Source organism: Ceratosolen solmsi, unplaced genomic scaffold (assembly GCF_000503995.2).
Source record: "Ceratosolen solmsi marchali unplaced genomic scaffold, CerSol_1.0 scaffold10, whole genome shotgun sequence".
Classification (NCBI taxonomy): Eukaryota; Metazoa; Arthropoda; class Insecta; order Hymenoptera; family Agaonidae; genus Ceratosolen; species Ceratosolen solmsi.
Window position 1 is genome coordinate 20,494,519 of NW_011948412.1, and position 24,163 is coordinate 20,518,681.

At 25.2% G+C, this 24,163-nt stretch overlaps 1 protein-coding gene across 1 annotated transcript; it reads right to left on the minus strand.

Moving 5' to 3' along the window:
• Nucleotides 1-5,272: 5,272 nt before the first annotated feature.
• On the minus strand, nt 5,273-5,811 carry LOC105361874 (uncharacterized). The gene is made up of 2 exons (XM_011499163.1): nt 5,656-5,811; nt 5,273-5,584 (listed from the first exon to the last, which is right to left on the minus strand). Exons 1-2 carry the CDS (start codon nt 5,761-5,763, stop codon nt 5,318-5,320), a joined length of 375 nt encoding a protein of 124 aa, XP_011497465.1. The 5' UTR covers nt 5,764-5,811; the 3' UTR covers nt 5,273-5,317.
• Between the last annotated feature and the right edge of the window lie 18,352 nt (nt 5,812-24,163).

Consider the following 24,163-nt stretch of genomic DNA (forward strand, 5'->3'; position numbering starts at 1 on the left):
ACTTTTTCTAAAGATTGAAATAAGACTGCTATATTATTCAACAACTCCTGTACTTTATTTTTTAAATCTTCTTGCGACACTGGGTTCTATCAAAAAAATTATTTTAATATTCAGAGTTTATTCTATTTAATAATTTTAATTATTTTAATTCAGCTATACTACTTACTGCATTACAATTTGCTATTATTATAGCACAAATGAAAATTGTACAAATTGATTTCATTATTTTAATCGACAGTTTTTATAATATATAATACTAACTTTATAAATCTGAAAACACGATATACGATAAAACCAACGAATTGTGCAGCAATTTATTCGTTAAAAACCTCGTTGATAAATTTATACCAATTACACATATAATAAAGTAAATTAAATTAAATACATATCTTAATCAAAAAGCAAACAGTTTTCCCCAAGTTTCTTTAATAGCATATAGTTATAAGGAAAATATTATTCATCATATTATCAATCCTAAATTTTATATGAAAGACAAGAGAGAAGTAGTTCGTACTATATAGTGACTTTCAAAAACTTGTTATTCTATTTATAGTTGATGCGTTAACAAAAATTCCATTCTTTCGTATATGATCGTAACATACTGAATTTTTTATAATACAATTAATAAAAATAATTTAGGTATTATACAAACTTTTTGATTGATATTTTTAAATTAATTTTTCTATAAATCAATTTGTTTGATTCAATTTTTGAATATATATATATATATATATATATATATATATACAATCAATTTGTAATCTAATAATATTTTTGCAATGATGTCACCTTTTATGTCACAAGAGAATAACAAATTTATATTAACACTTGTATTAAACATATATTATAAAATTTCTATTGAATCTCAATAATTTTTAAATGAAATATTTATCCCTTTAAAAATTCATTAATTTTTCTTTTTAAATACTAGAATTAAATTTTTTTATAAAAATATCTCAAGTATATTTATAAATGATGGTTATATTTTCATAGCTGTATAAAGTGTACATAATTATTAAAAAAAATTCTTACGAATTATTCATTTGGGAAAGAACATTTCTTAAAAATTTAATATATTCAGTTGATGTCAGCAATTCCGCAATATTTAAATAATGATTATTTCTGTAATAACATTTTTAATAATAATCAATATTTTGCTATATTGTACTTGTGGGTAGTAAACACAATTTATCTATTAAAATACATTACGTGACACATTTTAATATTAATGTTTTATGAAAACGTGCTTTTTGAGTAAGAAAAACATAATGTGGTAAGGTCATAAATCTAAATGGAAGGTGTCTATTTCGTAGGTGAAATATATTGATGAACAAACTTATATAAGAATTGTTTATAATCAAATAGTCACCATTAATACGTATAATTAATAAATACCATTAATATAATTACATTAAAAATATTTTCATATGTTTATAATTATTTTTTATTTCTTTCAATAATTGAGATATCGTTAATATTTTTAATATAATCGTCTAAGTTTTAAATATTAAATGTATAAATATAAATAAGCCCAGCGAAACATATTACTAATTTTATTGTTCCTATATCGAATTGGTATTAAAATTTCTTTAAATATTAAAACTGTGAAACAAATCATTTTTTAATGTGCATAAATAATAATAAAAATAAAAATAAAGATGAAATTTCTTAATAAATAAAATCTTCGAAAATATATAACACAAGCATTCATTCTTAAAGAGTGTTTTAGATAAATTGAATTTTTACTAATTTATATATCTATATCATCCAGAATAATCTGATTAAACTCTCCATTCCTTCTGTCTTTAGTAATTGTATTCTATTAAAGCTATAAAAAAAAAAAAAAAGTAGTTAAGAATTTGAGACTCACATTATGCTTTAGAAGTATTATTTATTACTTATTTAAATATTGATTTCAATATTTATTATTGACTCTCGTTTTTTAAATTCTTATACGTTATTTTCAATTAATGTTGCATTAATGATCCTTCAGATTTCTTAGTCCATACATTTATAATTATGGATAATTAAGTGATTTCCAAATTTCAAGTTGAGTTTACATATCAATTTACAATTGTCTTATAATTATTATTGCGTATAATTGCTTTTACTATTAGAATAGATTTTATGAATGTTAATATATTATATGCGATATGGATATTATGAATACTAGTTAGTTTATTATAATAAAAGTTTCAATTAAGTAAAATGAAATATATTCATGTTTTATAATTGATTGATCTCCCATATATATATATATATATATATATACGTTTTGTAATACAGTTTTACAAATAATTTTTTCTTTATTTATATAAATTACAATTACGAATTACTGAAAATTATTCATAATTTAAATCATTATTAAAGTATTGTCAAATAATTAATTGATGAATAAATAAAGTATCATTTGTAAAAAAAATTAATCTTTAAAAAAAGTAAGTGAGCCTAGATCTTCAGAAATACATTATATCTATTATATAAACTATATACAATGAGAAATATATCGTTCTAGAACATTTCATACTTAATGTTACATCTTTCACTATATTTTGTTCGTCCTATTATTATATATGAAATCTCTGAGATAATTATAAACTACAATTAATATAATTTTGGAATATTTATTATTTGAACTGATAAGTATAGAAATTATTTAAAATACATTTATTAACAATATTTTAAAATATATATTTATATATATATATATTCTAAACAGATTTAAATGTTATTAGAAAATTTTTCAGTGTAACTTAATTCATGAATAGGACATAATAAACTAATAGAATATAATAAATAAGGGTATGATTCATAAGTATTTTATTATAAATTATAATTTATATCTGTTCTTTCAATAATAAAAAATTAATGACCGATCAGTTTATCAAAATTCTTTAAAAGACATTAATTTTGTAGAAATATATATTTAAGAAACATTATATTTATCAATTATATTAGTAATAAATTATTCAATTATATTTTTGTAATAAAAATTATAATACATAGGACTCAACTTATGCTAAAATTAACATACTGAATATTATAATAGAAAAAGAAAAACTGTATATCGAAAATATAATCATTCATAATAAAAGTGTAAATAAATGCTAAATTTTCAAGAAGAATTATTACGTAATTTATATTTAGTTTATCTACTCTGATAATAATTCTCTTGACAATTGTGATTGCATTCTCAATGTCAACAAAATTACTAAAACTAAAATTTGATATTAAAAACAAGTATAATAATAACGTATTAATAAATTTATAATTGATTTCTTTTTATAAATTATAATTGATCTATACTATAACCTAAAAACGATTCATAAAAAATGATTTCTGATTCATATGGAATTAGATCCCAACCGATAAATGATTGAAAACTGAAATAATTCAATATATTTGTAGAAGAATATACTTCAAATTATAAATAATTAAATAAATAGATAAATAAATTTATGTTTTTGTTATTATATGTAAAAATAAATTTATTTCATGGACCAGAGTATTTTATATACGGAACACTAAATGAGAAAAGGTTGAAACTCTTTACTTCTACTTTTGTTCCATGAATACCTGTAATTTGATATGCACCCAAATGTGTAGGAAGTATAAGAATGGGAAATAAAAGAACGTATATTATAATATTCTAGTATTTTACTAAATTAGAAAACTCAACAATATCTCAGTGACAAAATATCGATTCACATCAAATAACAATAATAATTTACAACATTATTCATGATTAATCGGATTATGAAACCTCTCTATGAAATCACTTTCCATTCGACACGATCTATCAGAAAACCTGGTGGTCGTAACATACTCATGAAGACTGCGTCTATCTATCTCAAATCCTATCATAAATACTAAATTTATTAATTATATAATAATTTCATCTTTTAACTAAATACTAAAATAAATATTAATCTTAAATGTAATTACTTTCTTCATAATAATAGCTACACATCTATTTTGTTTTAGCAATGAGCGATGGGTAAATAACTCGAATCCCGTATACGTTTATATCATGAATACAATCATTGAAGTCACAGCGATACAGTTGATGACCGGCAGCCCATAATACAATTCATAAATATACCAAAAGATTCGATAATGTTTATGGAGCTCCTATTCTGTAAATAATTTATCCAGTATTCTATGTTTTTCAATTTAATTACATGAGATTTTGTCCTGCAGTCTTAGAACATTTATTGATATTTTGGGAACACCGTAACTGAAGTATTCATTTGTAGAAACCGTTTCTAAAACCATTATAATTATATGCTTTAATATATAATAATAATATTTTTAAATTATAACATTGCCACTCCAAATTCAGATAAAGACATCAAAATTCATAATCAAATTAGTTTTACATACAAGAGAATATTAAGTATAAATAATGATGAAGAAGTAGTCATTGTAATACATGAAATACAATTATATCCAAACAACCACTATCAATGAACAATCGTTTTTATAATAGAAACAAATATATAATAATAGATAATGCTCGACAATATTTATAATAATAATAACATTAGAATAGTAATAATATACATATACGTATAAAATTTACCTAATACATTGTACAACATATACTATATCATTTAATATGAAATGGTTAAATTACTATAGTAATTCGGTTTTCACCAGATGAATTGTTGTAACTATTTGCTATTATAAAGCATTAATAAATTTTTGAATATTTAAAAATCCTAGATAATATCTCATTTTTCATACAATTCAATATATGAAGGTTAAATTTAAATATCCGTGTGTGTTTATTAATAGTATATATGAATTTTGATAGATGTTTATACATAATGAAGCATGCTATAAATAATTAATATTTTATTGCGATGTATATAAGCGAAACGTAAACATTGACAACTTTTTAAAGCAGTAAATATTGAAAACTTATAACTAACTCATGGATATAAAAAGAAATTATCCAATACTATTAGTACATACAATGGTATATTTAATTTATAATTATTTAGTAACCTAATATTAATTTTAATATATTTAATCATTTAATAGTAGCAATTCAGATTATGTCAGATGAAATGGAATGTACTATATAATTTTCATTGTCGAAAAATTATAAACTAGTATGTAAAACAATATATGAATATGAGTTATATTCTACAATGTAAATATTATTATCCTAAATATGATTTTCTATCCAAGTCGATTATTAGTATTTTCAAATAATTGATACTATGAATTATATAATTTAAAAATAAGGATGTTTCTCCACCTGTTATAACAATGACCAAATATGATTTATTTGTTCCGATTGAACGTGTAATTAATTTGTGTGATTTAAGCATCGCATAATGGGTAAATATATTTGAATATTAATTTTCTCGGGGACTATTTTGGAAATTTCGCTTTTTAAAGTCTGATCTAATACTGATGATATTGTACGTATTAATATCTGAATATATTTTTCACTGCTATTAATTTTCACTAAATATTCATTTCTAATATTACATTGATTTTCATCCTGGATACAACGTTTTATTTCCTCTTCAAGTTGATCTCCTTGCAAATGCTCGGCTATACCGGAAAGGTTCTATGAATTTAAAAATAATAATTGAATTTCCAATGCTGTGTATTAATTTAGGTATAAAAAATTATCATTACCTTTGAAACTCTAACAGCAGCTGAATTAATAATTGTTAATTTAATGTTTACCTTATAAACGAACATATCTTTCAATTCCTGTTTTAGATTAATTTCATTATTGCTCATTAATTTCTTACAGACGATATAGTTTCCAATACTTTTATGATCTTCTAATTCCCTCTAAGAATATCATTAGATTAATTTTATATAGTTAAAGAAATATTTACCTTCAATTCTCAGTACTAATATTAAGTATATTATAGTGATAGTTCAATTGGTAATGAACAATTATTTAGATAATTTAATAATTATACAATACATAATTTTTGAGTGAATACAATTGCATACTAGAAAAAGACCGGCACTGAATCTAATATCTAATCAATATGTACCTACTTGTATTTTAATTACTTGAAAATTCTCCGAAATACCAAAGTTCGTTGTATTAAAAGCTTCTACTTTTTGTGATACTTGTGGAACATTCGTTATAATGTCGTTTACTAATATTAACGCAGCATTAATTCTACTGAATAAATTATTCGCTGAATCTCGAAGATCATATTCTGATTCTGCATTCTTAAAAACAAGAATTATTTATTAGTAAATTATTAATTTACGTTATTACAAATTATTAATTTTTATTAATTATCAATTTATATTATTTGTTACTCACAATTTTGGCATTAATTGTCAAACAAATTAGAACGCTTATTAAGTGCTTATTCATTTTTAATTTATGATAAATGAAAGTGAGTTTAAAGATGCTGACGTTATTAAAGTACCAAAGTTTCAAAATCCGTTTCAAATAATTTTATTTCACCAAACGAATGTTTTTATACTAACTCATATAATCAAAAAATAAATAATACTTTATTTATCGCTGTCATCGTGTATGCCAAGCAGACTAAAACAACTAAGTCATCTAGATTACAGTTTCACGAATTAATTATGAGCTATAAAATCTGATATTTTAGAAAAATATTATTGAATTTCAGAAAAGATATCTAAAATAAGTGATAAGTATCTAAAAATATGCAACTACTTATAAAATAATTTGATATTTATATATATTCAATTTCCTATTCTGTTTTAATTTCAATTCAGTTGGTTAAAATAAAAAGTGTAATGCATAAATATAAAATAATGTATTCATTTCGACTATAGTTTTGATCATGATTTTCATTATTCATGTAATAAATAACGATGCCATACATGTAACATAATTATTTTATTGAAATTCATATATATGCAATTTTTCTTTAGTTATTTTGCTATAAAGAATATTTGAAGAAAATTTATTCAAGAAAAGACTTATATTTTTACTGATATTTATTTTCCTATTCATTTTAAATTCTCTGCTAATATATTTAAAACTGGTATTAGGAGAAGGTAATTAATTTAATGCTATTGTTATTTGTGTTCTTTAAAATTATTCGTTTTCAATTTTATTTTATTCCTCAAATTCGTAATTACATACATAAGTTTTAATTACAGAAACGAATATACGTTTTTATAAAATGTAATTTAATTCCCTATTTTTCACATAAAAGATGATTTGATATTTAGATATATAATATATTATTTATTATTAAAAATTCTAATTGCATTTATTGAGAACTTTTTATATTATGATTTTAATTTTAATTAATTACTACATGCAAGAGAGTTACAGTTTTAGTAGAAATATAAATTATTAAAGATAATAAAACATTATATATATTTGAAAAAACTTAGTCTTTATTGGTAGACTATATGTATTAAGTTTACACTCAAAATGTTATTTCTATTAACTTGTTCAATTAATAGAATAAGAACTCTATGAATATAGGAATTTACAATTATACATTTACGAATTTCATAAATCTAATACAAATATATTATCGTTTTAAGACTATAGAACAAACTTCAATTTGAAGAATAATTAGTTGTAACGAAATTTTATAATTTTAATAAATTCAAAGAATACATTACAATTACTGCTGCTTTATTTATATAAATTTAAGTACATAGTCTGCATTAATACTGATAATCATAAGATGATTATAATATTTAATAATGTTTTTAATTTATAGCTCACACCATTTATTATATTTTAATATTGAGAAACATTACGCAATGTTTGAAGTATACTTTGATAAAATAATCACTAAAACTATGTTATTGTTCTATTCTGAAAAAAAAACAATTAATAACAAGTTATCATTCTTTGAACAAATTTCAGCATTTAATATTATTAAAAAAAAATTTCTACTACGTATTACATATTTATATGAAAAGTTTTATATTTCCATTTATATTATTCTTATGAAGAATATAAACTTATAAAATTATTATTCAATAATATGTCGAATATATTTAATAGAAACAAAAATGTGCGTCATACAATACAATCTTTAAATGTAACATTATATATTTATTATATAAAGTAAGTTAATTGTTTCATTAGATATTTCACCAGATTTTCATTATTTTCCCTCTTAATAAATTATTCGATTTATTATAAAGCCACTTCACATTTATAAATTTAAGCTTTTGATGTCTACAGTTTGAATTTTTTTAATTTCACGTAAGGAATAATTGAATTTTTTTTAAACTTATGAGTTTTATATAATTTTTATTTATACATTATTTGTATTTCATACCAATTTTCCACATAAATCATTATTTATAAATGAATTTTATATAAATTTAAATAAAGTGAAGTAAATCCTGTATAATTTAAAGATGCATAGTGCTGAATAATCTTAAATTATCCCAGATATTCAGAAGAACACATAAAAAATTTAATTGATATTTATTAAAAATATCAGATTCTAATGAAATTCGTAAGATAAAGAAAATGAAAAAATCGGTATACGAAAAGCTTTTAAACAAAAATCCATTACAGATATTATAAGAATTAAACCACATCAAATATACGCTTGAATTATATTTGAACTATATATTAATGACAAAGAAAATGATTAAATTATAATGAATTAATATTGAATATCGAAAATCTTTTTAGTATTGCGTTAAAGTAATATATAATTTCACAATCTTTAAAATTGTATGTATGACTTATTCAATATTCCACATTAAATTAGTAAATATTAATAAAAATAATAAAATAATTACAATTATATTAAAAAGAATATATATCGATTATAACGAGTATATATTCATTCAAATAATTAAAATATTTATTTTAATATAAAAATTGAAAATTACCCCTATAAATTATTTAAACATGCAGTAACGGGCTGATAAACCTGTGTCATGACTTTTTCAGATATTAGCGGTGTAACATATTTATCTAAGACCGTCGGCACTACATTATTGATTGTATTAGATAATTTCTCCAGAATTGACTCGAGTCTAAATACTTTTACTGCTAATTCCGTTGTTATTTTACAGTTTGTTGGATGTCTGATACAGTAAGATATTTCTCGATCTAACGATGGTCCTTGTAAATTGTTAGAAATATCCGAAATTTGCTAATAAATGTAAAGGGTATTTATAGTTTTAAATTACAAATATTCACACATTTATCATAGTAACATATTAATAATTTACCCGTTCAAAGAAACCAATGGATGTTTGCGACTTTTCCAATTGAGATCTTACATATTCTTCAAGAGTACCCCTTAATTCAGTTTTCAATTGTTCTTGAGTGTCTCTCAAAAGATTTACACATGTATTGACATTTGGTTTACCCCTAGAATTTCTAATGGATTGCTTGAAATAGATAATAATACTTTTATGATAAATTAGATACTATATATAATTAGAAATTTTGAATTTTGCTAATATTTTGAATGTACTTTTTAAAGATCAATTATTAATTAATATACATACTTCCAATCGCAGTATTCGTGAATTTTGTGGTAAATTGAAGTCTATCGAATTTACTATTTGTCTCAAATTTTGTAATATAGAAGCATAATTATGTTTAATCTCTGTCATCGATTGTGACAAGCCGTTTACGCTTTGTAATAAATTACTCGCCAGAGCTCTTAATTCATCAGGTGATACGGCATTCTAGTAAATAATATTCCATACTATTTATGAAATTTCATGAATTTTAAAATTCTTAATATTAATGTAGATAGTACTTACTACATGAGCCTTCGTCACAAATAATATTACACATATTGAAAAAATTATTTTCATTGTTAATAGATAATACGTAATAACCTGTTATAAAAAATTGTATTAATTTTATAGTTTTTATTACTATGTGCTTGTTGCGATACTCAGACACTACGAATGTAATATTAAATTCTTCAAACTTTTGAAATTAAACACGATTATATATACAGATCACGAATCAGAAAATAAATGGAACTATTAGTTATTTATACTGTCATTACTATCACACGCATATTATATTACTTTTTTTAGACTAAACCAACATGTTAATAAGTTTTAAATATTTTAACACTTTATCGAATTAAATATATTTTTTATTAAAAACGCGAACAAAATGCGGATTTATTCTTCTGTTTTTAAAATCATATCAATTTAGAACGCGATACTCAAATCTGTTAATGTCAATATGATACAAGATAAAAAATAATTGTCTATCATTAAAAACTGAAAATTTTTCAAATCTAAATATACACAGTTGCAAAAGAGATATTTACTTTTAATAGTATCATACATTTTCAAATATTAAAAATATCATGTTTAATATAATAATTGAAAATCTAAATATCCAATTAATCTTGTTTAACTATAAATTGAATTATTTCTGAATTTGCTAACATATCTTCTAAGCATATTTCAATGATTGGTAGATTAACGATGAAAACTCACATACAAAAATTATTGATGAATATATGTAAAATGAATTTTTATTTATATTAAATTATGAATTTTTATAAAAATGTATATATTATATAAATATAAAATTGTAGTCTATTATTGAATTGTTTTGTTCTCGTAAAAATTTTTCACTATCTTCAGCATTTGTTATCCATTTTAGTTTCCTATTAATACATTTCATATATTGTTGCGCAATAATATTTGATAATTTGGTATTCATATCTTTATAGTTATATATGTACTTATGCTACACTCTCGTGTATAAATTATATACATTTTTCAAATTACGTCTAAAATATCTACCTATTAGGTAAAATAAATTTATTATATTTTATATTTATTCATTTCTATAATAAACAAGGAAACATATATAAATTACATGTTATATAAATATACATGTACATTCCTTGTTTTTAAATGAATTTACAAAGATACTTTAAACTACATACACTATTTTATTATACTTTATTTTTCAACATTATTTGAAAATTGTGAATATATCTTGAGAAAATAAAATATTGAGAGATATACAAACTATTGTGAACTAAGTGAAATAATTAAATCTTCCAATTTATACTCTTATGAAAACAGTGATCAATATTAAATGAATAAAAGAAAAGATTGAAAAAACATTAATTAATCTGATAATGATTTTGTCTTTTTCCTAATATAATTCGAAAATATTACTAATCAACATTTAAACAAGTAATAGAATGAATAAAATAGTTTAATATCCAGTAAAAATTGCTGCTATTAGCATATTAACCCTTAATTCAAACATTACAACTGAACGATGAATAATTTACCATTAACACAGACACATTTCCATTGATTAAAATGGAAGATTGGTAATAATAATTGAATAAACAATCTGTGATCTTACAGTATTTTTACTTCTACGCATATTACTTATGGAATAAGAGCAATAATCTTTTCTATAACCATCTTCATTAATTTATATAAAAAAAGCTATCGATAAGCAATCCATAATCCCGGATAATTTTGACATGCTAAAGTAAACTAGCTATCGGGTTTTTATTTATTATTGATCCACTAATAATTTATAGGTGATTAGTTATTTATAGACAGCATTATATTAAATTTCGAATAACCAAAAATAAGTAGTAATTTTTAAAATATATAATTAAAATAATGGATATCTCGGAAAATGTGTGTATTGCAGAAAGTACATAAAACTTATAGATATTGAATAATTACCATAAATACTATAATAGTTGTTAGCTAAAACTGCGTTTAATACTAAATACCACACCGATCAAGGGGAACGATTAGTTAAGCAAAAAAATTTTAATTATTCCATAGCGAACAACATCATTCACCCCAGCAGAAATTAAGGCTTGATCTATTATATACTTAATCTATTATATTGCCGAATGGAATAGGAATGATTTGGTCAAGAGTAAGGACCAAAAGATCAAATAACAGCAAGATTGTATACATTTGATATAAATAAAAAATATATATAAAAGGATGGAAGATTTTACAGGCTTTAAAACTTTTCGAAGCCGACAAAAAGCTGTATGTTTCTGAACTTATCACAAGTTTCCGATATAATCGAAAATCCACTGTTTGAAGCCTTAAATAAATGATAATTGATTTGAGAGTGCAGTATTAGTAAAATAAAGAAGTAGAAAGAACTGATGAATGAAATCATTAACAGAACGGCTGAATAAACGGCCTATATTCGTTATACAATTTCAAAGAAACTTTATTGTACTAATTGCCTTCATGCGTAGATCAATACGGCTTAATCCATCCATACGTTAAAATTCTGGCCTCTATTCTTATTTATGAGTACATTAGTTTAAACATTATGATTAATCATATTATTGTAAACAATTTTGTTCAAAATTCTTTTATGATCGAAATATTAACGAATACATACATACATACACACATACATACATATTATATATATATATATATATATATATATATATATATATATAAATATATCGAAATATTAAGTATTATACTGGTGTTACTAATAATTTTAATAATTATAAAAGATATTGATGTTATTTACATATTTATTGCGATGCACGCATTGAAATTCTTGTAATGTAGCAATGAGATATTATAATTATTTCATGAAAAACTTATACGTGTGAGCTAAATCTGAATTAATATTGACATTCTGATATCACTTTTACTAAAAATTTCAAAATAATGTATTATTTTTGACATGACATCGTATGTTTAACTTAATTTACATTCATTCGTGTGTACAAATAACATACATTTTATTTTTATGTATTTCAAAAAAAATGTATAAAATAAATGCAATACTGTCACAAATATTTTTTACTTTTTATTGTATATTTTGTTTCAAATTTTATAATGTTCACTTTGAGATGAGTAATTTTCTTAATCAAATATTTTATATAATATTTCATATAATAGTTTAATTTCTAATTAAAAATTCAACTGATTAGTGAATTCTATTTAACATAAACATAATTCTATTTAATAATAAATACTTTAAAACCTTTACACACAAAATATAGATCGTTTACCCTTCATTCGACTTAAAATTGTAAATGAAATCTTGAATGTTAATTTTTCTTAACATATAAGCCAATTTCACCTAGAATGCTTGTATTACTCATATTTTATCAACTTAAATATCAATTACGTATCCGCTTCCTACTAAGTCCCAATTAAATATAAAAATATCAAATATATATTTAAACTGTTAAATATTTAATTGCTCAATACTTTAAATATATACGTGAAAATGTTTTGTTTCATGAAATGAATAGGTATTCACAACACTATCTATTTATCTTTTAAATGATACATAGGAAGTACTACTTAGATATTTTTGTAATGTAACGTTTATCACAGACACATAATGTTTATACCGCAATAATTATTTAATCAACTCTAAGTGTAAATATTTTAGTAGTTAAATAACATTTCATTAATATTATTTGAACATGTTTTTCAAATCGAAATAACATAATTATATATAATCTTAACATTATATGTTTATGCTCGCAATTAGGCAAGTTATATAAATTAATTACTGCTTCATTTAATAAAAATTAACGTAAGTGATTTAAATGAACATTTAAATTTTTAATTTAAAGTAAATTTAAAGTAAATGTAAAGTTTAAATTTTTTTAATGGAGTAGAAAATTTTTTCATCTTCTGCTAGAGTAGAGAGTACATAAATCTATAAAATCGTCACTATCAATGATACGCAAAGCAATTCAGTAAAGCATTACATATTAATCATAACAAAACAAAACAAAAACAAAACAAAGCTAAATAAAATTGGAGAATAATAAAAATCGGTGCTTTTAATGATAAATATACTACTGATAAGGTAGAGGCCATTCCAATAAAGCGCGTGCGTCATTATAATTTATGAATATTTATTTGCATCCATCCATATTGCCTGTAATGTACAATTAAACGCCGGGGATACAAAGAGGTAGCGGAGGAATGCCTTCGGCGTTAATGTAAAGCTATGTAACAGGTTTTGTGGTGGATCCCGGAGAGAACGCGAATCGAGTAAAAGCGACTAACGTAAATTTACGTTACATCACCACCCCTCGCCCTTGTAGTGCGACTTCGTTTATGCATTCGTGGACTACGGATCTGCAGATACGAATGCACATACATACATTCCCGAGAGACTTTCCCTAACTGGCTTCAGTGTTTTACACTCGGATCTGCGAGTCTAGCCAAATGGGCGCATTAAAATATTACACCAGTCTGGTATACCGCAATGGTTACCTTTTTCCTCTTCGGGCTTTCGATTTTTACGGCGTAGTTGCATCTGTATAATTCAATATTTTAGCTCCACCTTGAGCTTAAATTTAAGCATTTCGTGACTCCTATATAAATAGACACGTTATACTTGGTCTGGTAATTATTCGACTCATTCGTTATCTGCGACGCAACTATTGCACGAACTGAAAGTGAAGTGGCGAGGAAATTAAAATCAGTAAAATGGGAAAAATAAATTAAGTATATTGGAGGAAATTGAATTTCAAAATAATCTTTTTTATATCATAACACTTTTCACTATAAAGAAATTGTATTAATTAATATAGTTATTAATTTTGAAAATGTATAATTTCTTTTATAAATATATAATTCTATATATATGATCGAGGCACTTTATGAAACAAATACGATTATATTATTTTTTTAGCAAATAATATCATATTAACTATATAATATAATTCGGATAAAACTCATTTTGACATAATATACTACCGGCATTGCTTCTATATAGATAAACGGTTTTTCTATAATATAAAACGACTTATCAACATTATTTTCTAAACTTACTTTCAGTTACTCAATATTTTATTGCATTGAATAATTTACTAAAATTTCTAAAAATAACAATTAAAAAACTGTTGAAATATATTTGCCATATAATTTAATTTAAAAAAAATGTTCTAGTCTTTTCTATAATGAAATGAATTTTAATGATAACAGATTTCGTTTTAACAAAAATTTGGATTAATACAATAATAAATAATATGAATCTATAAAATATAATATTGTATTATTTGTATTACCATTAAAAATATTTCGATACCAAGCACGGATTAATCTAATTGAGACATCATTCGGCCAGCAAATCAGCGTTCGGTATATTTCATTTCATTTATTCGCACCAAAGCTTTGAAAACGGTTTAACTTGAATTAGCAGAAAAGTACTCATGTATCATTTCATATATAAATTTTATGAAAAATTCATTAAAAATATTTAGAAAATGTAATGAATGATTATATAAAATAATTGCTCCCTTTATCCGTAATTTTTTGTAGCATTTATTATCCTAGAAATTGAATAAATCGTTTAAATTATCGTAAACGAATAATGGACTAAGTAAAGGAGTTTATAAATACTGAAAAAATAGAAGAAATATAGGCCCAATCAGTCGATCCGTTCACATTGCAATGTAAATGAACACTTTACATCAAGTACATCTTAATATTCGTCGCAAATCTATTCGAAGTAATACGTATGAAATCGAAACTCCTTGATATAAATCCACAATGCAGCATATTGTTGTCCCCGGCGAATACACCAAGACTCTTTCATAAATGAAATTATGGTGAAATTGGATCTCCACTGACAATACAACAATTGCAGTCTATAGAATTAAAGTAATATTTTTTCATTCATGAACCGTAGATGAGTGGATAAGGAAGTATTTATTCTATCAAATATCGATGCTTTATACTTTACTATTAAGTAGCTTTTTTATTCTGAAGGGAACTTATATTATGGAAATGACAAAAAAAATTTGCACTTGAATGCAAAAAATTTAATTCGATTTGTCGAAAGAATTGTAATTCGTAAAATAAAAAAAAATGTTTAACGTCAAAAGGAGTTATTAAACTTTAGTATTAATAAACAAAATCGGAATTCACATCCGATCATTATTATTGTGTGCAATTTATTCATATATGTGCACATATCTCTATTTAGTAAATGAATAATAAATTGAAAAAATGGATTATTTCATATCTATTATCAACTATTATTATTAATTTTTTATGTTATGTGATTCTTTATGTTTGTTCGAGAATGTAAGAATACTCCCAGTTCATTAGACATTTGGAAAACTCGAGAGAAGAGTTTCGGAAAAAGCAAACCCTTGATTATCTAAACAAAAACACATCCGGCGAGAATATGCAATTAAGAGTCTAACGAAACACATCATAAAACATGCGGCGAGAAATTCGACGCGACCAAGCCATAAAGTATCCATGGACGACAAGCCATAATACCTCTGCCATAATCAAGTCATAAAAATATAAGCAAAAACCACCTCGTCTGACATCGGAAACAGAGATATTAAAGGCAACACTGCACGCCTACGCTGTTGTCAAACCCAGCTACATGTGGCTCGAATAGTGAAGCGAGAACGCGCCAAAGAAGATCCTCTCGTGGTGGGGATGCAAGTAAGAAGCGCTCTGATTGGCGCCGCCAATAATGAAAGAATCAATTCGATTGGAGACGCCTAGAAAAAGCCGCTCTGATTGGAAACGACAAGAAGAAGTCATTTCGTAAAGACCACGCGGTGGCCGAAAATGCTTTTAAGAAAGACGCCGGCCAGGCGCAACAGCTTCTTCTCACAAGAGAAGCCTTGCTGGCTTCTTCTCCAAAGAGACGCCAAATAACAAGGATGTAGAGATACACAGTAAAGGCCAATTAAGAGGCAAAGCCTAGTCATATCCAACTCATCACAAGTGCAAGGTAAGTGAAAATCGAATTATACACTCAGAGTAGTGTAAGACAAGGAAAAGGGAACGAGGAAACAATGGTGCACAAGGCATAACATAGTCACAACCTATAAGGAGCCGCTCGAAGCAAATTCAGCAAACAATACGAGGTATAACCAGAAAAACAAAACATAAACTACAAGCTGTCGCACGAGGCACAACCTGCAGACATCACTAGCTGCCATCAAGAGCAAAAAATCTGCAGAACTCACAGGGTAAAAGTTCCATTCCTTAATGACGATAATAATACACAATATGCCTCACAAGGTAAAGAACTCTAGAGCGACCAAGCTCACATAATATGCAAACGCAAAAAGGTCAAGTTTAGTTCCCACAAGATAGACTTACGAATCGCCGTACGCGGCAATATCTGCAGACTAAGATGAAGTGCCACCAAGAGCATACCTGCAGAGCCTACAAGGTAAGCAATACGACAATAATAAGGCAAACTCAAGCTACTGCCACGTGCCACTACACAAGAAAGCACGAGGCTTACGACCCTGTACTTCTACGTGTATAACTCCAACACCACGTGAATTACATATAGAGGACCAGAAGGTTACGCCCTTCTACCTGTACATGCAACGCACATTACAGCTCTATATGACAATAGCAGTACAAAACTCAAGAAACGAAGGCATTTAAATGAACTGAACTGAACTGAACATCAACTAAAAATCATTATAATACAAATAATGCAATTATCGCAATAAACTGCAACAAATACCAAAGTTATTTATTATTGAATACATGCAGTATCCTGTCCACTTGCCCGCAATCCTCCCTTCCACCATCTGGAAGTTTACACCTCACTTTAGATATTTGGCCCTCCTAGCCCGGTACTCTATTTTTAGACAATGTTATTAATTATTTATAGTTGTTGGAGATTCAGAGAATTTCTCGAATGTTATCATTTGGGGGAAAATCCCAATGGCTATCATTTGAAGGAAATTATATAACGGTCGTAACTTCTAAGAAAATTCTCCAATGGTCGTTGGAGGTTGAGGAGATTGGGAAAAGTCGGTACATTTGAAATGATACACGTGCGCAATCACTTCCATTGTTCTTCGCACCACAGTCGCGACCATTGTTTCCAGCGCCTTTTTTGTCAGCTAACAAAGATGCTACCGAAGGAACACGCATCGATTCTTCTATGCTGCAATTAAAAGGAGTTGAAGCTATCTCCTTCATATCAAGAAAACGCCAGACGACTCAAGACATACTCCCTAATGAGGAGTGTGCATAATCAGTTGCTGATCCTCACAAAATGAATAACAAATTATCATCATCGAGGAGCATCTTGAGTAGATAACGTATTCAACAGAAAATCAGTTCAAAGGAATTGCAAAGACGTGACTGAACATAGTGTATACCTTTCCATAATATATAAATGGAACAAAAAAATAGTGCAACTGTTTCGAAGGAGTGCATATTGTATTTCTAAAGTCCTTTCACTTAACTCCTTCTCAAGCTCCGTTAGGGCGGGCGGGTAATTAAAGCTATCGAAACATTGGCAGTTCGAGCCAAGATATCAAACAATTTTGAACAATACTTTATTTATACATATAAAAATTCATAATATGCTAGTATAATGAAAGATATAAGATCTTGCTATAAAAATTAATTAATTTTTATATTATATATTTATATCCGAGATCAATCATACGATAAGTTCAAATCTATATAAAAATTCATAATATAAAAATTGTTTTTCTTAAACACTTGATCAATGCAATAATTTTAAATATTACTTATTCAAGTACTATTTTATTCTCAATAAAACTGAATCTATTGTTTTTTATATAAATAATCTTTGAATTAATTTTAAATTACTTTTAATAATAATTTTTAAAATAATTTTATATAAATAATATAAATTTCAATAAAACAATCAGAATGGTATTTTTCATTCCGATGCAACACTCATTGTCAATTTTATATTCTAATTCTATACTTACTTTATATATAGTGTCCACTTGACACATTAAACTAATTTCTTATTAAATTAAATACTTCATTCTAAATAACATTAATATTTATGTGCATATTTGATAAGAAAAAATTGTATTCGTAGACTTTTCAAGTTTTAACGCAAATTTCATTGATTCTCAATATTTAATTAATACAATTACTATTATGCAGAATAAATTTATTATTGATCCGAGCCAATTACTGTAAAAAATCAATAATGAGGACAAATAAATATATTATATATTATTTAATGCGCAACAAAATAGTTAAATAAAAATTCCGAATTTTATTTGTAAATAATTTGGTACTCCTATACTCTGTTTCTACGCCTCATTCGGCTTTCTTGTAATCCTATCGAGTAACTTGGGCGCAGTAACAAATCAGAGTCCATGAAAGAAAACAAAGGACGGACAAAACATCTGATACTAGGCGTCATTGCAGTTGGGTATTTGTTTCGTTAGTGGTTGGATAGTGGGTTGCTTAAAATATGAGATCTAAAGTGGATAAAGTAGCGTGAAATACGAAACACGGCAAAATGCCATAAAGCGCGAACTGTTGTTATCCCATCAACCTGCGCTCTTCATTATTGCTTTTTATTTGAATCGATGCTGATTTTTCAAATCGAGAATTTAGAAGTACATGCAATATTTGCTTATTTACCAGAGTCAATATGTATTTTTTTGAGCTTCGTTAAATTGTAACGATGAAAACGAAGACGACGGCCATGAGTTAAAGCGATACTTTATGCAATTTCAATACTTTTACTAAAGTTTTTTTAAATTTGAATGCTTTTACTACTTAGTTTTCCTATGCATTCTATAAGGTAAATGTAATTTTTTTGAGCTTCGATTAATTACCAAGAAATCGAGCGATTATATGAATTACGATGATTCATTGAATTTAATAAGAAACAGCTTTACATTATAGTGCATGCTACCTTAAAATACTAATTTGAAATTTACTGTAATAAACTATCCCTTTATTATTTAAAATAATTGATACAGATTAAACATTGTGAGTTTTCGCAATCTTATAATATTTTCACATTTATAGTATATAGTTTAATTTTAGTTTAATATGAAATTTTTTTATACAAGTTTTAAATATAATCGCTTCTTTAAAAGTTGAAATGCTAAATATAAAGTGATCTGAAAATTTTAATACTGCCTACATCCGGTTTTATTTTAATTTTTAAACAATGAGTTATCCTGGAATTTTTAATCTAGATTTATTTATTCAAAAAAAAAAACAAAAAAAAATGGAATCAAAATCCCGAGGAAAGTATTAACACGAATTTAAAGCGATTCTGGCCTGCAGAACCAGCAAAGCCATTTAATATAGGAATAAACGTCAGCGTAATAAATTCGCTGAAGAAAAAGTAGTATATTCTATTTTTTGTTTGTTTTCTCGGTTCCTAACTTCTCTCATATTAAATATTTTATTTTATCATACATTTAAAAATAGAGTTTTAGCTTTAATTTTTACTTATTCCTACATTAATATGATATGTATGAAGTGGTTGTGTATTAAACAGTAAAATTAATAGTTTTATTATAACCCAATGATCGATGAAATTTTATTAAATAATTTGTAATATCAAATGCATTTTTAATCCGACTCGATTGCTTTTTCAGCTGTTTATAGATAGTTTTATAAAATAATAAGACTTATTTTGAAAAGTAGTGGCAGTTTAAAATTCAAGCACATAATTATATATATTAATTTTTCATTTATTTTGAAGAAATTTATGTTATTTCACATTGTTAACATTATTTAAAATTTCATTATAATGATCGCCTACCCGTAACAATGACGATTATAAACTTTATTTTCCGATAAAAATTACGCAAGTGCAATGTACAAATTAATAATTTAATTAAAGAACCGAAGATTTTAACTAATTACTGAAGCAACAACAATTTCCTAATATTACAGAGTAATTTATATATATTAAAATTCTTGCTAACGATCGAAATTTAAATATTCAAATGTATATAATCTTTTCAATGAGTCTAATGAATGGTTATAGATAATGTTCAGATTATAAAGTGAATGCGTAAATGTGAAGTATTCAGTTTACAATATATATAATGAGTTGGAAATGTTATATTTCCGAAGGTTGAAGTTAAGATGAAGGAATTGTGAGTTATTGTGAAATTTACAAAATATTAAAGGGTGAAAGAAGAAATTCACTGATGTATGGTCACTTTTTTACTTCAAATGCTTTTAACATTAATGATAACAATTCTCTGGATTCTTGACGTCGAAGGAAATACCAAAAGTATTCTTTTTCACTTTGTAAAATAATCCCCTAGAATGACTGCGAGGCATCGCATACAATAAGTACCGTATTTCTCCCTAAAAAATAAAGTGCATAATGCCTCTTCGCCATGGCAGAAATAATCTGCACGGAAAGTGCATGATTGAGGCTGGCACGGTGTATTTTCCGAGTGATGTCTAAATTCGTCCCATCTCTCCCTACCCCAACTTCAACCCCCAGGGAGGCGATGCATTAACGTAGGCAGCCGTATCCGGGATGCGCCGGAAATGCGCGAGTCCCACGGAAGCCTGTCGAATAAATAATCCTGAAGAAGTGCCAGTGAGAGAAACTCTGTCTGGTCGACTGCTGCTTTAAAAGAGGACCCCTTCGAAGTCGAATTTCTGGGGAAACTTTTTTCTTTTTGAAATATCGGCTTCCGGTAGACACTTTTGGGTCGTGCACGTTTGTAAGGTCTACCGCGACAAAGCACTTTCACTAGTAAGGATAGCAAACTAGAGAAAGGTGTTTATGTTCATTGTAATTTTAAACAAATTTTCGTTACATTCTGGTATGCATTGACATAAAATAGAAAAGTTCATTAAGCTATGAATTTATTAATTACTTTTGTTCGAATTAGGGAAATTCGGACACTGTAAATATACAAAAAGGAGTTATAACAGTCTTCTGGTTTGATTCTTAAAAATCTTTTGGATCAATATTCAGTGGAAAATATGCATGTATATTAAAAGGGAAATAATTTTTTAGAATTAAAAATTACTGATTTTTATTTCTCGAGTCGTACCTAATTTAATATCTATAGATTTCATATCACTTCTTTTGAATAAAATCGAAGATGTATGTATGATTTAAAATGTTTAAAAAGCAATCTTATGAGTAACCAATCTTACCAACTGCAAATGAGTGTTAAACGAAGAGTGTAAATTCTGGCGAAACTTACCTGAAATAAAAAAAAATACTATAAGAACAATGGTACATGTTTTATAGACACAACAGCGTTATTTAATTTTTTATCAATTTAAAAAAGTATACAATTAGTTTTGTTTAAAATAATAATATTTTATAATTGATAAATTGTTCGTGTATATATATATATATATATATATATATATATATATATATATATCGATATTACATTATTTGGCTTAATTCAATATAAGTTTTTGTAGCAAAATAATTTTCTAAAAATTTTCTTATTTAATACGAATAAATTTATCGTTTATTTGTAGAAGTATCACAAAAGTTAAATTTATTAGAAATAATATACAAATACTTGCAAAATATAATTAAACAACATTGTCTGATCGATATTTACGAAGATATTTTAATCTTCACATTACAACATATACTTTCGCTATTTCCGTAAATAGTGCTCCTTAACTATTCTTTTTGAAACAAAAATTAATTTATTCCGATATACACGTCCATCCCAAGTGTATAAGAGTAACTTTATAACAAAAATCTTTCAACCACAGAAGGTTCGTGTTTCTCAAGTTTCGATTCGCTCCGAAAAAACTGTATTCTCGACTCGTAGTCCAATATTTCTTGTTCAATTGCCTCACTTCTGCTAGAAATTTGATTACCCCCTCGCCAATTGGAGGTCTATATTAAATTTGGCAGATCGAGGAAATTTCCACGGGAAGTTTCGTTTACAGCGGCCTCCCGCTAGTACATTTAGTATCCATTGAACATCATATCGCTAGAACACATTTTTTCGTAAATTTACTCAAAATTTACTGTAAAGATTGTAATCCTCTATAATGAGTATACTTACTCTGAATAAGTAAAGTTTCTATGTGTTCATTAATTCTCCACTATTTACTTTTAGAACATTAATTTAAAATAGTGATTGGTTGACTTCTTTTTAATAATTTTAATGAAGAAAATTATAGAATTCAACATAAATATATATATGTTAATACAGTAATAAAAACAGAACAGATTCGAAAATACATCATGAGCAAAAACAATATTATTAAATTTGACAAATTATCAAATTTATTGGCGTCCGTAACAATCAATTTGAAGGCAATCATTCGATATAAATAAAATCGATATTAAAGAGCAGCTGGTTATGCTTAAAACAATTAATTCATTTGTAATATTAAAAAATGAGACCAAATACCCAATGTGATAGAATAATTTAATCTTCGTTACAATGGCTTTATTTATTAGATAATAGCTACGATGCCCTGTATTAAACTAGTTAATTACCACATCTGAAATAAATAATTTTAATGTAATCAAGCAATGATATTTTCTTATCGTGATAATAATAATAAAACGATACTACTATATCTAGTCATTTTATGGATAGATTAGAGCAAATATTATTTTGTTATATTCGATAATCCGAGGCTAAGATTTATGTTGATTTAAGAAATAATATCATACCAATTTATTTGATAAACTGGAAATTAAAAACAATATATGAAATAAAAATATACCTTCAACTTCACATCAAATTAATATTTTATTGAATTACAATTTTTATAATTATGTAAATAATATTTCAATTTAACTAGAAATCTATGATTATTAGGAAAGTGACTATGAGATTACATAAATTACATAAGAAATGTATTCATAAAGATTTATTTTTATCAACATTAAAAATTATATGTTGTCGGAATTTTATATATTTATTAAAAATAAAATTTATTCTCATGTTTCATTTTTTCATTTATAATTACAAAAATTATTTATATATTTGTATTTAAATTACATACTTTAATATATTAGAATTTCTTGATAATCTATTATGCACTCAGTCAGTATGTAGTTAATAAATCGAATTTGTTTTAATATTTTTTTTATTTAAAAAAAACAGACAATCTCTTCCAGAATTAGATAATTCGTATGTCTTCCCACATTATTCATACCAACATGTATTTAATTTGTAGATTACTAAAAACTTTGTTAAGGTAAATTTTGCATACTTACTGCTTAATTACATTACATAAGGTAATTTTATACTTTTTAATTACATTTTTCAAAATAATGAAAAAATAAGCCAGTATCAATTGATTAAATGTGTAATTTTTTGGCAATTTAGAAAAATATGGTACATATTAAAACGTATTAATACAACTGTCCATTAGTATAAACAACAATAATTTATAAAATGTGATGAAAGAATGTATGTATTTTTCAGTAGAATCTCTCTCTCTCTCTCTCTCTCTCTCTCTCTCT